This window comes from Xiphophorus maculatus, chromosome 12 (genome assembly GCF_002775205.1).
Source record: "Xiphophorus maculatus strain JP 163 A chromosome 12, X_maculatus-5.0-male, whole genome shotgun sequence".
NCBI lineage: Eukaryota > Metazoa > Chordata > Actinopteri > Cyprinodontiformes > Poeciliidae > Xiphophorus > Xiphophorus maculatus.
The window spans coordinates 12,432,463-12,449,364 of record NC_036454.1 but is presented as its reverse complement, the minus strand read 5'-3'; the positions used below and the strand labels follow the sequence as shown (position 1 = coordinate 12,449,364).

The following is a 16,902-nucleotide window of genomic DNA, read 5'->3' as shown; positions in this document are numbered from 1 at the left end:
TAAATTATCGAGTCACTGACTTGCTGCAGCATTCATGCTTCCTGGATGAACATGTTGTGAACCTTCAGCAGGACCTGGCTCAGTGTGAGCAGCCATCTGCCACAACCGACTCGGGGGTTTAGAAGACACCGAATCTTAGCCTACAGCCGGAACTGCAATGGAATGGTTTGTAGGAAAGTATGTTATGTCAGTTCTTATGTGCTCCTAAACACCCCTCATCCAATCTGACAGAATTTAATGCTGTTTTGCAAAGAGCAATGGGCAAACATTTCAGTTTCAAGATGTACAAAAGTAGTGAAGACATGCATCTTCAAAGTATCGACTAAGGGAGACTGACTACATATGCACATTGTACAGTTATACATTATAATGCGTTGGTCTGTCACAAAAACACAGAGGTTTGTCATTGTGACAGGACAACATCTTATTTATCTGTGATCACCACTTTTCTGGTAATAAAGTGGTGAATCCACTCAATGTGCTTCAGTGTGTGGATATGCCATTGAAATTGCACAAGTCAAAATTTTTATGAATACACCTGGCTATAAATTATTTTAATTTTTCGTTTTTAGTCATAGCAAAAGACACTTACTACACCCAGTGATCTGCAGCCTCCTCGGTTTAAACATTGTCTGTTTTAAATAATTATTTCAGACTCATGACTTTGTCATTTCCCATGTTGATTGTGCATTACTTTGTGTTTTCTTACTTTTGTTTAAGCACTCCTGAAAACTCTTAAGACATCGCCTGGAATTCTCTGCTGAGGTTGAAGGAAGAGCAACAGGCGAACAGCAGAAAGCTTTGCCAATGTTTGTTGTGTCTCACTGTCACACCGATCTGGTGATTTCTGTGTTTGGTGGGTTGGGATTTAAATGAGCTTCATCATTGAGGAGACAAAAGAAAAAAAGGAGGTCATGCTGAATATAAAAATGTTTCCCAAACGATGTTACATCCTCAGGGATTGAGGAAGAAGGTTTCACTTTGGCTGTTTCAGTGTGTGCGTGCTGCTTTTTATTTTGAAATGACTGACAGCAAACAGATACACCAAGAAAAATTTAATTATTATTTGTTGACTCTGGTCAGCAGAGCAAAAACGGTTCTGATTATGTTTGCTCACCCTTCAGCTTAATAATGTGCCACAATGATCTAATGAATGTTAAAACAATGCTAAGGCGGGACTGGTCAGTGGATTTGTTCTGATCTTGTTGTTTTGTTTGCAGAGGAGAGGGTTGAAAATATAGATATTGTTCATAAGCAGGTGTGACTGCTTCTAATCCACACAATATCCCTACTCTTCATCAGATGTGCTCAGAGAAAAGCTGGTTGGATGATAATTCTCCCGCAGTGCAGCTTCTTTTAGATCTTTGTATCAGGAAGACATAAAGCAGGTTTAGAAATGGAATGTAGTTTTAAAGTCATTAAATGCTTCTGTTGATATCAGTTTATTCTCATCTTCTATGACAGCAAGAGAGTCACAAAACCTCTCTCTCCCCAAAAGATAAATTCAAAATGAAAGATTGCTGCATTCTTTCACTTAATTTACAGTGAAGATTAAAAGTGTGCATGCCTCTATAAAAAAAAGTCAGTTTTCTCTGGTTATGAAACCACAATAAATCTTTTCAAAGCATTTTTTAACATCTACTCATGATTTTTTTTTTAACTAAAATCTGCTAGGGTTAAAAATTAGAATAGGTAAAAATGTCCATGTTTGTACTCATTGAAACATTCTTACAACTTCTAAGTATTCACTTAAGTTTTTTCAGAGTGGAGGAAATGATGAATAGTTCAAAAATTTAAGTTAAAAGTGCTTTGCATGATGGAAAAAAAAACAATTAGCAAAATACAAACAAAGAAAATCATGGATATAAATCAACAAAAGAAATAGAAAAAAACGGTAAATTAGGAACTGAAAAAGAAAATAGACCAGAGAGAACTGAAAAGGTAATAGGGAATAAAGCATAAATGAGACATGAGGTCGTATCTAAAGGTTAGAAGGTTGGTGCTGCTGGAGGAAATGTGGATGATACTGTGACTCCGGTCTGTTTCAGTCTTTGTTCTCAGTGTCTCTGGTGTAGCTCTGTTCCTCTTTTGTGGCTGCCCTCTCTAATTAACACTGATAGCGTCTGACAAATGGAAACATCACAGTGTCAGCTGTGGGTGGCTATTTCCAGAAACAGACTCACACTGGCTGCATATAACAGGAGGGACTTGTTCCAGGTCTTGGCAGTGTGTGATTATTACTTTGCGTACATCTCCTTAAAATAACCAAAGAGGAAGAAAAAATTAAACACTTATCAAAAATGCCATTGCTATGCTCTTTTGAATAAAAAAACCAAACAAAACAGGCGCAATATTTTTACGCCAAATATGTCAAAAACAAGATCACAAGGTGATGCTCTTCAATCTGTTTGTCCAGAGCGAGGATTTCGACGCTTGTTTGATCTAAAAGCTTGGAGATTTACAACAAAACTAGCAGGTTTGACACAAATCCAGGAAAGGCATTCAGTGCAGCTGTGCGTGCCACAAAGGAATTCTGAATATGAACGTGCTCAGATGTGTGCAAAGACACACAAAGCTGTGATCCTGCCCTTTTGTTTATCTCCCTTCGGCACAAAGTGTGCAGCAGCGATGCAGTCGTTCCCTCCTCGGGTTACTTCCCTTCACAAGATCCCAGCGTAAGTGGGAACAGAAATAAATAAATTAGAGGTCGGTGATGGCATCTGCCTCAGTCTGTGCATGTCTGTGAAGAGCATTTTTCCCTGTGAGCTGATGGCACAAAGTGGGAAGGAAAAGGGGCCACATCTGTAGGTGTGCAGAACTGAATCATAAGGGAATAAAAAGAGCTACAATGGCAAATTCAATGCCTGAACCATGTTGCCGTAAAACAAATCCTAAATCTGTTCATTTCTAGCTGTAAGACATGTTTTGTTCTAAAACATTTTCAAGATTGGAAATGGCTGAAGTGATAAATAAAAAAAATAAAAATAAAAAACACAAAAAAGTAGAAACCCAAGAAGCTCCAGGGGTAAATATAGAAAAAGCAAATCAAGTATCAAATGAATATGAAGCTTGATTAAAATCACTATCAGCATGGTTTTACTGCTAGAGATTCCCTTTCAAGTCAGTATAGTCGATTTACATTTAATTTGGGAAGCTATTTTGGTTTTCCGTAAGATGATTTTAAGACATATAAAATATAGATTGTACACAAAGGAATAGTTTATAAATGAAATCCCCAAATTCACAAAGATTCTCTCAAAATTTGAATTTTTCTTAACACTGATTTGAAAAGATATTTTTAAAACAGAGATGTTAGCCTGTAAAAACAATATCTGTCCTGTGCAGCATCAGCAATCAATATTTGACAGTTTTTTTTTCTGCATTAATTACTTCATCAGTGCAGCATGACCCCAGGGCCACCAACTTGTGGCCTTGCTGAGGTGTTCAGAAAGTCATGATAAACTTCAGCTGATCTGCATCAGTGGGCCTGTGGCATTTCTCATCTGGTCAAGCGGTCAGTTGGGCAGGCATGAAATCTTTTGGAAGTGAGGGGACTCTCATGAACTCTTCTATTTACTTTATTTTACAATCCCCTCAAACTTTGAGAAATTTTAATGTTTACTCCTTTTTATGAAAATGTTTTAATCCTATTTTATTGAGTCAGTTTTAAGCATTTTCTTTTATTTGATCTTTTAAGACCCTAACCCTGAAAAATAAGCACAGACTCAATAGCTTTGTAAAGATGTAAAGTAAATTGGGATAAGTCTTGTAGTGCTTCCCCAGCTCCGCAGTACTAGATTCACAGGGAAAGTTAAGCTTGACCTAGCTTACCTAAAACGGCTTCTTAAGTGTAATTACAGGTTGCTGCTACTTGCAGAAACAAAAATGATAACGTGGAATAGAAAAAGGTTCAAATATTATCAATATAAGAAGCACTCCCAGTAACAATTTTCCTAATAGTCCCAAATGAAGGTTGTGGTAGCCTATGTTTGTATTCTGGTTGTGTCATGTATATTGTGGTTATTTTTGTATTTCAATCTGTTGTATTTGTCATTTTCTTAGCATTTGTTCTAATGGATAATAAAGTTTCTCTTATCTCTTCATGTTGAGTTCATCAACTCTCCCCTCTTACTGAATGAAAGAGGGGAGTATATACTTATGTATGTAAATATTGTTTACCTTTCATGTTAATTCCATTGAAGTTTATGAATATATAAATACAAAAATATGTTATAAAAATAGACATATTTGATGTCTCTACGCTGAGTGAAATGTCTTGCCTGTGCACACAATCTTATAAAGCTGATTGTGAAAAAATCAGCAGGTAGCTGACACATATCATTCGATGCAAACACGTATGTTACTTTGCAAAATAAATATGTAAAACTGTATATTCGTAGTCTGTTTTGTTGAAGAAAACAAGCTTACATTTTGTGTTGTCATATTCCGTTTAATTGACTTCAGAGTCCATTAGGCACAGCCCTACAGGCTCTATGTCAGCGTTTCTCAACGGGGGGGGCGTTCAGAGGACGGCAGGGGGCGCTGGCGGAAATGTTTACAAAAGGGGGGCGATGAAATTCCTGTGAGGGGCGTTTGCTCGAAGGCAAACTTTACAACTTATATGCACAACAATGCCAGTTTAGACTTTGAGCAACTTGCTAAAACTGTTTTGTGTAACATTAAAAGATGCTTGGCTGCAACTGTATCGATGGCAGCTCTCCTTCTCTTCAGTGTTTGTTAGTTTCTCCTGCTGCTGGTAGCGTCACCGCATCAGTTCAGTGTTACACCGGCCGATGACGTCGCTGTGATTCACGTGTCTGTCTGGTGTCTGATTTTCAAATATTTCATGTTTTATTGAGGATTTTTGCACATATGTTTTGTCAGTGCTGTGATCACGTCAAAGCAGCAACTTATATTAAAACGTGTTTTATTGTCCGTCTGGATGCCGCCCGCTTCCATGGAAGGAAATATCGCTCTTATGTAACTAAAATCACGATACACTCACTGTGTATTCCTCAGAAAAATGAACCGATAACGAATAAATGAACCAATAAAGAACTCCCTCCATGGGTGAGACCACGATATGGAGAGCGTTTATTTTATAGAGTTAACACCGGTGCTAAAAGTGAGCCGGTATGAAACGCTAGTACCACAGCACTTTTGAATTTTAATCATAAGGATTTTTTCCGGTGTTTTAAAAGGCTTACGTCAGTCTGCGTCAGTCTCCGCACGGTAGGGGTAAAAACAAACAAACAACAACAGGAGAAAAAAAACGACGCGCACGTTGAGCAAAACTCGGAAACATCAGAACCAGGACGTAGAATGGAGCAACGAACTAGATCTGAATCGGGTTCAGATCTAGTTCTGATCTGAACTAGATCCGTTCAAGAGAATCCGACGCTGAACAGTGAAGAATCAATATGAGTGGCAAATCGACACATGATCTGAAACACATGATGATGAGGCGGCGCAGCAGGTGAATGGCATGAAGAGTGAAGATGACTGGTGGTGAGCGTTAATAAAAACAATAAAATAAAACTAGCAACAGGAAAGAAACTAAAGAGGATATAATAAACCAAGAGAGGATACTACTAATCAAAGAAAACTAAATGGAAATGAATGAAGAACAAACTGCAAGAATAAACAAGTAAATGCAGCGGAATAAACTTGTATGGCAAGTTTATTGCCATGCAAGTTCTCAAGACCTTTTGAGCAATAATTAATACAGAGAAGACAGTATGGCAAGAAAAAACAGACACTATTTTCAGATAAAAGGTAAGATAATATTGTTAAAGTGCCATGGGTTTGTTGGGACCACATCTAGTACTAAGAAGAAATATATTTTACAGACAAAAACAGTAAGGACCTTATCGCTTATTTATGTTTTTAATTAGATTTTAGTTTATATATTTATTTCTTCAGTATTATTTTTCATGACAGTGTTAATGTCATGAGGCTGTTCAGTGACTCCATGATACTTTCAATCTGACTCATTAGGATTTAAGGAAGAACCAGCCTTGGTCTTTGTAATTTCTGTCCAGCAAAACTATTAACCTATGAATCAATAGTCAGGTCTATATAAAGATATAATCCATATTTCTGTCCCATATTTGTATGGCATTAAAAGGATCTGGAACTTTTGTTTTTCCACTGAAAGCTCTGGTTTGCACAGTAAATGCCATGTGGGTGAAATTTTACAGATGATAAAAATGGATGTCCCATTCTCCTGAAGGCAGCACAGAGATGCAGCACCAGAAATTGACAGAAACACTGAAGAGAAGAAAAGTTATGATTGATATGATTGCAGTTCTATCCATGTTTTAATGTTGCAGAGCACCGTTTTTTTTTTTTTTGCAAATAGTTTAAAGTTTAACTGGCATTGTTGTGCATCTTTCATCTGGTCATTTTGTGAAAGATTTAACATCAGAAAATGGCACAGAACAAGAATACTTTTTTCCACTGTGGCTGCTGTTAGGCCACCGATTTTAACTTGACTGTCCATTCATTGCATTTTTCACCGACGCCTGTAAAAATAACTTCTTTTCACATGGCTTTTTTGTTCTCTGGGAAATGATTTTTGATGATAAATACAGAAACAACCATACAAATGAAAACAACAATGGTAATAGTAATATTACCAATGAAATAATATTCAGTGCAAAGAAGCCTACAAATTTTTTGATGGGGGTCCTGGATAATGGACAGGGAAGCGGTGCCCCCCAAAAAAGGTTGAGGAACACTGCTCTAAGTGATAGTTTTGGCTCGGCTGCACCTCCTACTGGATTTTCTTTGTTACTGCAACTTATTTCAAAACTGGTGAGATTTTAAATTTCTTTTTAAGCTTTACGATTCATGACTAGTCTAATGTTAAGTGATAGCATGGGTTAAATGCTTTTATGAAAAATAATAATAAAACTCATCCTATTCAAGCTATTCTGTTTAATAGAGTCAATTTACAAAATCCTCATCAATGCACAAATTTAAAGACTGACAACAGGAAGTGAAATCAAAATCAAAGAAGAGCAAGACTAAAAGTTAGAGATCAATAATTCATGTAATGTACTGAATAGAGGGATGTTACCACATGGTCCTGTAAATTTGAGTGGGATACAACACAGTGACAGTCTGCACATCCAAATGAATATGAGCTTAAGACCACAAAATTGACATTTTGCTTTAGTTCTGAACTAAAGCTTGCTGAACTCTTACACTGACAGCCCTCTAATTGGCTGACTTGTGCTTCCAATGAAGTCTGGCTGTGGACTGCTCAGGAAGTTCCAAGAATGCCAAGTTCTAGAATGTAACTTGCAGGTTGTTTTTTTTTTTTATCTTTGTAAACAGTGACAAAGTTCATGTAAGATGAATAGTCATCATCCCTCTCCGCCACCATGTGGGCCTCTTATCAGCCGAGTCAGGAGGTTACAGATAAACACGGTGGGTCACCCTTAAGAAACTCGGTGTGCATACTCTTATTTTTTTCAAGCAACAAGTTTTCTTTTTTTAATACACGTCATTCAATGGTAACGTGTTACAATTTTTAAGGAAAATCTATAGCCATTTAGTGGAGACAAAACAACAACAAAAAAAATCAATAACATTGTGAAATATTTACCCTTTTAATTTAGAAATATAATAAACATAAAGATTCTCCATACAGTTAACTGACCAGAGAAAGACATGGGTTTTCCCCCCAATTTAGTTTGCTTTAAGATCCCTAAATAAGGCAATAAACACTTTGGTTAACTATCGCAAACAACTCCAAAGATATAATGACGTCATTTACTAAGGTACATTCACAGAATAATGTCCTTTGAAGGATTATCTACACGATGCAGAAAAGCGAGAAGGGTTAAAGATAAACAAGTAAAAGAAGAGGCCTCAACGTCAGAGAGTTTTCTTTACATCACATCTAATGGGAGAGTCTGCATCGGGCAAGTAAGGCTTTCAGTAAACAGTTCAAACAAATTCAAGCATTTCAGACAGACTCCATTTCTTAATTTGTTTGCAAAGAGACATATAGACAGCACAAGTAGCTCTACTTCATGGAAAGTTGACTGAAAGTAGATGCACTCAAAACGATAAATCTACCTGGACGGAGCTACATATAATTTTGTTACAGTCTGAGGAGGCATGCTGTCATATGATCCCCTTCAGAATATGACTTGCAGGTACAATTATTGAGATAAACTTTAGATTTGTAGAAGGAACTGATTGTTGTTTACAGTGCAGAGGAATCAGTCTGCAGACCCCTTTGAGGAAAATGAGCAGGGACTTCCAGGAAGCGTCTCAGGCATAAAGAGGCTCATAGCCACTCCTCCGACTGCCGCTTCTACAGGTTATCACACAGACGCTCAGCATCCCAAAGAACTGCAACAACACAGGATACATAATCTTCAATCTACTGTACTTTATAAGTACAATTTAATACAGATATTTACATACAGTGAAAAACATTTACTGAAATAAGATGAGACAAAACAACAAGAGATTTTTTAAAGTATATATATATATATATATATATATATATATATATATATATATATACACAGTAAATACACATTTTTAGACTTAAATGTCTAACAAATTTTTTATGTATTTTATAGAATTGCCTACTAAGCTAAGGCGAAGTTCGGGGTTTTTTTTTTGGGGGGGGGGGGGGGGGTATTTGTGTATTAGAAGAACATAATAAAACATTGTGTAAAATGTTTTATTGCTCATTATTAAAGCATTTAGCAAGTGGAAATGATTTTGGCAATCCTATCTTACCACATTAAAACTAACAACATGCAGTGTAATAAAGAGAACATTTCATTCAGATCTTTTATGTTTGAGGTAATTGGAGTTTGCCTTTCTTAGAAAAAGAATCTCCTTGAAAAGCATAATCTGATCAGTGGCGTGTGTAACTGCCGTAAATGACTGGGAGAATGCCACAATGGCCCCTTTTTGTTTTAAGAGATGTTGACACAGCTGGTATTGTACATGAGGCTTTTGAGATGCGTACTATTTAAATTGCTGACTTCCATTCTGGAGTACTTCCAATATGGATGGTGTACAACACGGACAAGCTGACATCTGAAATCGTCATTAATAAGGTAACAAATCAAAGTACTTAAAAGGCGCAATATTGATTTGCCCTTGTTTGTGTGTAAACATGCCGTACACCGGTATGCATAATAAAGCTTATATCACAGATGAACTGTTGGTTACCTTGATGATGGCAAACCCAAGGATGACCAGCATGGCATAATTCAACGCATCGTGCAGGAACTTCTCCAGTTTTACCACACAACCCTATAAAACCAAAGACAATGAGTTCGTATTAGAATCTACCCAAAGAGAGTCATAGATACCTCAAAAGAAATCTTCACAGATAAATGAGCTGGAGACTCAAATCAGATACTTTTCAACCAACCCTGATTGTCGACTGGCTGGACAGAAACTCAAAATCAGTTTTTGTGGGGGTATATTTGGAGAAAACGAAACATATCCAAGTGCTTGTAGTCTATGGTGACACCTACATATTTGGAGGTGTCACCTCCAAATATGTATACAGAGGTTGTCTCTGTATACAGACAACCTCATACAGAGTTGTCTGTATGAGGTGTTCCAAAATGAAGTTGGAAGAACAGAAATGTAAGAACCTATTTAAAAGGAAATTATATTTTCTAAGACAGAGCATACTATTGTGTGGAGGCCTGTCTTTTAGAGAGAGCAAAACATTCAATAGATAACAAGAAGGTTGAACAAGTACGATCTGAAACTATTGGCTGTAAATATAAGGCTCAACATTCTGTAGAGAATACACAGCCATTTGTTTTACTGATGCTAACTTCATTAATCACATACAACAGTTGAATATGTAAAGCAGTTTTTTTTAGCAACTGTGCTTTTAAGAGAAGCCTGAATCATCATCAGTGGGTCATAGCTTTACAAAAAAAACAAAAAAAACCCCCAGACAAACACAGAAGTCAGAAATCAACTTCAAAACTGACTGTTGCGACTCTAGTAGCAGGTTTAGTTATTTTATGTTAAAGTATACAGCTACTGAAATATACTTTTTCAAAATACAAGATAAAGTCTGGTCTAATCTGCAATGTCAAAAATAAAATAGAGAAAAAAAATGCGTAATTCAGAGAGAGGCAAGGGCACAATCAGGAATGACTGCATCCTGGTGGATAGAAACGTTTGTGTTTGATTTACCTCTTGATAAAACTGGCTGGTTTGGCCGGTACACTGAGTTGTGTTTATGCAGCAAGACGGAGGTATAGTTTTGTTTCTTTCGTACCAGGGGGTGTTGTACCAGCTGGTGTAGTTGATGACTCCACAGCACTTCAACTGCAACGACAAAAAAAAAAATTATTTACATGTACTTACTTCTCCTATGTAAACAAAAATTCCATAGGTCATGTATTACTGTTTTTGACAAACAACTGAGATAAGTATTGCAAATGGGACACAAATATTTGTCTGCCTATATTAACACAATTGCACAGCAATAGAGACATTATCAGTCAAGTCATTTATTTTTGATCGTTGCATCCTTACATCTTGCTTGCCTAAATACCTAATCTGGACAAAAATTCCAGATAAGGTATTCTGGGGAGGCTCAATAATAACAATAATTATTCATGAACACTAATATGGCTTCCCAGAAGAAGGAAATGCAAACAGAGAAAACCAAGGGAGGAAATGAAACCACACGGGTGGGAGAGAGAACGCAGAGCAAAAAAGTTGTTGATGTGTGTGAAAGTAGAGCTGAGAAAACAAGTCTATTGGTGTGGACAGGAAGACAAACCTGAGACTGCAGATCATCCACAGCTCTGGAGTTAACATCGGTTCCATCATACTTTATAAAGGTCTCATTCATCGAGTGCTCCAGCTCCTGATTTATCTGCGCTGACTGCAAGACACAAAGTAGAAAAATTAATCTCAACTATAGGAAGTAAAGTGAAATACATTTATAAAATAGAAAATTAGGCACACAAATGTGGTCATTAGTGAGATTGCATTATTTTTGACTCACTTTGCTTTGGTAAATGAAGATAAACACCAAAGCAGTCACTTCAGCTGCAAAGACTATCACGATAACCAGAAAGAACTGCAAGAAAGGGGAAACAGTTGAAAGAAATTAGAACGTCGAAATTGTTAAAACAAGGTGAAAAATGAACTGTGCAAGAAATGAGCAAAACATGCATTTAAAAATCTATTCCCTTCCAGCCGAGTGAACAAACGCTGAGAAGATCCAGAGAAGGACAAATGCTTACACAGCCAAGGCCAAATTTGGACTCTCTGAGCGTGGCGCAGCATCCCACCAGGCCGATGACGACCATCACCACGCTGGCAATGATGACGATGCTCGCGGGGATCAGAGACTGCTTGTCCGCCACAAAACTGTCAAAGGTTCTATAGCTCATGATTATGTAGGCACCAACGTAGGCCAATGCTGCTCCAGCACCCTGCGAGGCAAAGAAAACATTTTGTGGCACAGTTTAGTAAAACCAGAGTAGCATTAGACAAGAAAACATGCTGTTGTTATTATGTTAAATATCGAAATAGCAATTAATTTAAAATTATTCTGAATGTTATTTTATTCTTCCACCGTCACGATATTCCCACTGGTCTCTATGAGCTTTTGGAACTTATAAGTCTGCCATGAATACCTGAGGCATCAATGAAAGTCCATCAAACTGGCCAAATATATTATTAGAAGGGAGAATATAAATTATGGCTGCACAATAGCCATAATTGCACATTTATCATTCACGAGATTACACACATTAATATGTTGCAATGAAAACTGTAGTTCAGTATTTTGTGCAGCTCAAGTGGGATGTCTTTCAATTCAATTTAGGCTCAGTTCAATTTTAAAAAAATACTTTATTTATCCTATTGGGAAATTAAGTGATGTCATAACTCCCTTCAAAGAGTCATTGTCTATGGCTGTGGGCAGGAAGTCACTCCGGCAGCAGTCAGACCTGCCATATGTCCCAATAAGTGTCTGTCTAAAGACTGCTGCTGTATGATAATCTCATGACTGTATGCTAACAGCTGATACCATGACAGTCAGAGGAGACAATATTTCATAGTAACATATCTTGTACGACACAGTCAGCTGTTGGATAGGACAACTAATCCACCTCGTTTGCTTTGGTAGCTCTTTTTTTTTTTACATCTCTGTTTGGCAGTATTCTTTAAAGGCCAGACATAGTTCAGGTATTGCTTAAGTTTGAGATAATAATCAACTTCTCTCGCTTAAAAAAAGCAATACCTTGTTGCCACATTTACGCATAAAAGCAACTACTTGACAGTAAGAGTAAATCTAACTTCTACAAAAAAAAAAGCACAAACCTAACACAGTACTTACTCTAACGTCCTGCAGCCATGAGCACAGTTTAATATTTAAAAGCCTACATTATTACAGTCTGTCAGATACAACACACTGCATCTAAGCTTTGTAAGGCCAACTTGCTTAAAAGTCCAGTCTGTCCAAACTTTGCATTTATGATTGAATACTCGTTTGCTCCTCACACTACCCAATAAACCATATATTTGAGACAAAATCTGCTGTATTTGAAAGGACTAACAGAGTATGGTGCAGTCTCTCTCCTCTTTGCATGTCAGATAAATGATTATACAGATACTAGGCAAAACTATAAGGCACTGTTGTCCACTAGACTAGAGACAGAGAGGCAGAGGAAGGCAGATGAGAAAACTGGGTCAATCTGTGGATGAGAAAAACTCCCTGTGACGTGGAACCTGGACTTTGTAGCTTTATTGATTGCTTGTAAACATAGCTACAGCGAAAGGAAAAAAAGCTCAGACCTTAAAAAGACAATATGATACATTCTAAGAAGATGAACAATAGTCACTCACATCTTTCTGTTTGACAGGTCAATATGTCAAAGATTTAACCTTTTTTTAAGTGTTTGTCCTGATTTAATTAATAAGTCACAATAAGAAATGTAGCAAAAGTTTAAAAAATAATAATAAATAAATAAATAAAAACTACTAAAGTCATTTGTTCCGTCTACATAACTGTGAAAAATATTACAGATTTAACACACATATGCATTTGGTTGTAAAATAAGAGCAAAGCAGTAAAGTTTTCTTAGAAAAGATTTTCTTTTGTTGTATATCATGTGATATGAAATCATGTGATCACTCCAGGGTTAAAAGGTACACCAAGTCACAACCTTATCATTGTTTAGCACTGACATCACCAATCATAAGACACCATGCATGAGTCAGTCCTTTGCATATACGAAACCATTTCATATCTCTTTATGTAAACATGCTTTGCTTGTATAATTTCAATGTGAGTTAAACCTAAATTTAAAAAAGTGGGTCAGCTCTAGAGACAAAGGTAAAGCATTTATCTTTTTATTGACACGCTCAATTTCCCTTTGCCCCTTGAGATTGAGTTGATTTTAAATCTGAGTCACTGATAAAAGAAGTCCAATAGCAGTAGAAGAAAGTAAACAAACTGAAGTGTGGCGTTTCTTAAGCAATAACTCTGGTCATATGAAAAATAACTATGAGTGATTGGCTCTTTTTGACTTTGCGTGTTAAAAATCATGCAGTCATGCAAAAGGCAAGACGGTAATGAAGTCGTTTATAACACAACAACAAAACTAAAATCAAACTTGCTTTTCATGTGTTTGCAAAATTAGAGCTGCTTTCAGTATTACGTCCTCTTTAACTTTACAGCTCTTTTAATGTTTGGCTATTTTTTTTTTTATATGTACAGATGTGTGTTATCTGTAGTCTAACAATAATTTACATGGACTTAGGTCTCATGACTCAGTTCTCTAATCACTCCCCAGTCACAAGATCCCTGATCCCTGTTCCCCTGCACCTCTTCCTGTGCTTCTCAACCCCTAATTTCCCCAGAAAATCTGATCTTGTGTCTATGATGCAGCACAAAGAGGCTTACACAACGTACAGCGTTCACACGCCGCGTCGCCTCGCTGGAATTTGAGAAAGCCTGTCGGAGGTTATGTTTCTTAATCTGTGGTGATGATTTTTTGGAGAGTTCCTTGCAGAACCTGTTGGATCTGTACTCACTGGACCACATTCCACATGCATGCTTTTAAAATTAGAAGAGCAGCTGATCACTTCAGCTCTTGTCCTTGCAAAACTTTGACTTAATGTTTAACTTTGGTCTCATAAAAACACTAAAATTAGATGTGTCTGTATGACATTGTATTATTTCATGAAGCCATTTTAAGTGACACTGTTAACAACATTTTAAATCAAGTCTTGGACAGTAGTTAATGTTTTGTGTAAGTTTTTGATTTTTTTTGCATCTTGAACAAATCCCAACTCTTGGACAACCTCAAATGAAACTGCGTTGTTGCTGATTCTTGGAAACAGCTGACAAAACAAAAGCAAGTTTGACTGATTCCCTAATAGGACTTCCAGTTTTTTGAAAGTAAAAAACTGGAAGTCCTATTAGGTCATAGAAAACACAGTTATCATAGAAAAACTGTCCTATTTTTATACTTTTGAGCTCTCAACCTGTGTCCGTCATGGAATATGCTGAAGGGGATACTCAAAAAAACTGTTACAAATGACTGTTTCATTTGCTTGAGGGCTAAATTAAAGACATTTTTGCTCCATATACAGAGATGACAGTTGCTGATTTGTAACAACAAAACAGAAAAACAGGACCCTCTTATGTAGGCATTGAACAGAATTTTGAGGCCAAATGTTGAGCTGGTGACTCCACTCACAGCTTATGTTTGTAAGTAGAGTGGTTAGCATGGCTACTGAAACAGTCATTTGTAACAGTTTTTTTGAGTATCCCCTTTATTGTAACCCTGAAGCTGCCAGAGTTTCTAAATTCAGCAGATTCCATGACAGACACAGGTTGAGAGCTCAAAAGTATAAAAATAGGACAATTTTTCTATGATGTTAACTGTGTTTTCTGACTGTATTTTTTGTGTGTTTTTATGACGTAAAGCACTTTGAACTGCCTTGTTACTGAAATGTGCTATACAAATAAATTTGATTGATTGATTGATTCTCTTCTCAGCCTCCCCTTTATTTGCCAAGTGTTGAGCTTGTTCTCACTCTTCATGAGCTAAAATTAAACGAATATGTCCCCACATAGAAAAGGCGGCTTCCTTTTAAATAGCTTCTTATATTTCCGTAACGTTATGAACATTTCACCTAACTTTGAGTCTTCTTCCCTTAGTGACAGTGTCCACACGGAAAAGGGTTTTAATCAGCGCAATGTCGCAGTGGTTATCTATGGAAAATACACTGAGACAAATCAAGTTTTCAAGTTTTCAGTCGCTGGTAAACCTTTTGTTACGTCGCTTCTACATGCAGGCTGAGTTAAGACTTCAGCAAAGGGCCTACAGCACCAGGGCAGCAATCTGGAGCAAACCGAAACGGACAGATTAGGAAGTCACAACATGGAGATTGGTATTAAGATAAAAGCAGGCAGTATCAGTGTTTTCTCCCCCACAGACGGGCAAATCAGACAGTAATGTAATTACACGGACCTCCGTTGCAAATTGTCCCAAAAATCTATTTAGTTTGCTCAAAAAAAAGAAGAAGAAAAACACAGCGGGGGAGCTAGTCAGCTCGGACCAAAGTGTTTACGTTAAAACAAAACGTAGAAACGGCCTGGAAAATGTGTCACAGGAGAAGCAGAATTACTGGAAATGTTAGAAGGGGTGGGGGGTTTCATAAGTTCTTCTAAATCTCCCCATGAAAAAAAAAAGCCCCACATCCGGCCTTTGTGAGCTACATAGGAAGGACAACATAGAAATAAGGAAGTTACTGTCCACTAAAGCTGACTCCCTTCTGTGATGTTTATCAAAGCAACTTTAATTTCTGTAAACGCGTAGTCTACCTAATGATAATTACATTAATAATAATAAAACGCGGCAGTTGTAAAGTAAATAGACTCGGTTCATATTTGCTTCTGGTTTCTCCCCGAATAGTCCGCAATCAAATCTCAGCAGGTGCAAATTTATCTCCCTCCCCCCAACACACACACACACTTACCCAGAACAGCAAGCTGAGGAAGAGCAGGATGGTCTTGGACGTACAAATGCCGCAGTCCATGTTGCCAGATTGAGCTGAGGAGACTGAAGCAGAGCTGTCCTGTAAATTCTTTCCCTTTTCTTTAATCTCGCAGTGAGAGGCCACGCTCCAGCTGCTTCTGCCGCAGTCACAAGTTTCCTTCTCACTGGCTGACTGCGCTGACTGTGATCACATGGTCACATGACTGCTGTAACTGGATTCAACAGTAGGGGAGGGGTCACTGACGGTACTGTTCGAGATTTAGCAGCAGAGCATTGTTACAATCCAGGGCAAACATTTTGTTAGTGAATTAACTTTATTTATCTTTATAAAAAAAAAAAAAAAAAAAAAAACAGCAACAAGTCAGAAATCTTCAACAGAAATGCCCTAGAGTGGTCGTTGTTAATGCTTCTTGTGAGATGATACTTCACAGTAAGTTTTATTAATTAGGCAAATGAAACTGGTACCACACAATGCTCACCAGTGATGATTCTGATGAGTATTGTGTGGTACAGTTATGACATCAAAAGACTAATTCACTGGAATTAGGACTTAATGACCTTTTGTCTGGTTTTAACTCCCAAATCTTCAGTCCATGGTCAGTGTTAGTATCTACTCAAGGGTTTTTTCCACTTCAAAATGCCATACTTTTCCAGGGTAAATTTTCTAGATTTTTAATGATATTTTTTTCAGCTTTTACTACATTTTTGACGTAAGCAGTTGTCTTATCTGCATATTCTACAGATCACAAAGCAGTTCACTCCTACAGTAAATCTAGCGATTCAGCATGTGGTTAATGTAGCTTGGGGGGGCTTAGCACGTGGGCTAACTTATCTGTACATATCAAACAATGATCGCATGGTGGGA

At 37.2% G+C, this 16,902-nt stretch overlaps 1 protein-coding gene across 1 annotated transcript; it reads right to left on the bottom strand.

Moving 5' to 3' along the window:
* Window positions 1-7,035: 7,035 nt before the first annotated feature.
* LOC102234150 (tetraspanin-3-like) lies at window positions 7,036-16,226 on the bottom strand. The gene is made up of 7 exons (XM_005794883.3): window positions 16,018-16,226; window positions 11,265-11,456; window positions 11,024-11,098; window positions 10,796-10,900; window positions 10,201-10,335; window positions 9,208-9,291; window positions 7,036-8,367 (listed from the first exon to the last, which is right to left on the bottom strand). The coding sequence occupies exons 1-7, from the start codon at window positions 16,075-16,077 to the stop codon at window positions 8,287-8,289; spliced, it is 732 nt and encodes a 243-aa protein (XP_005794940.1). The 5' UTR covers window positions 16,078-16,226; the 3' UTR covers window positions 7,036-8,286.
* Window positions 16,227-16,902: the final 676 nt, after the last annotated feature.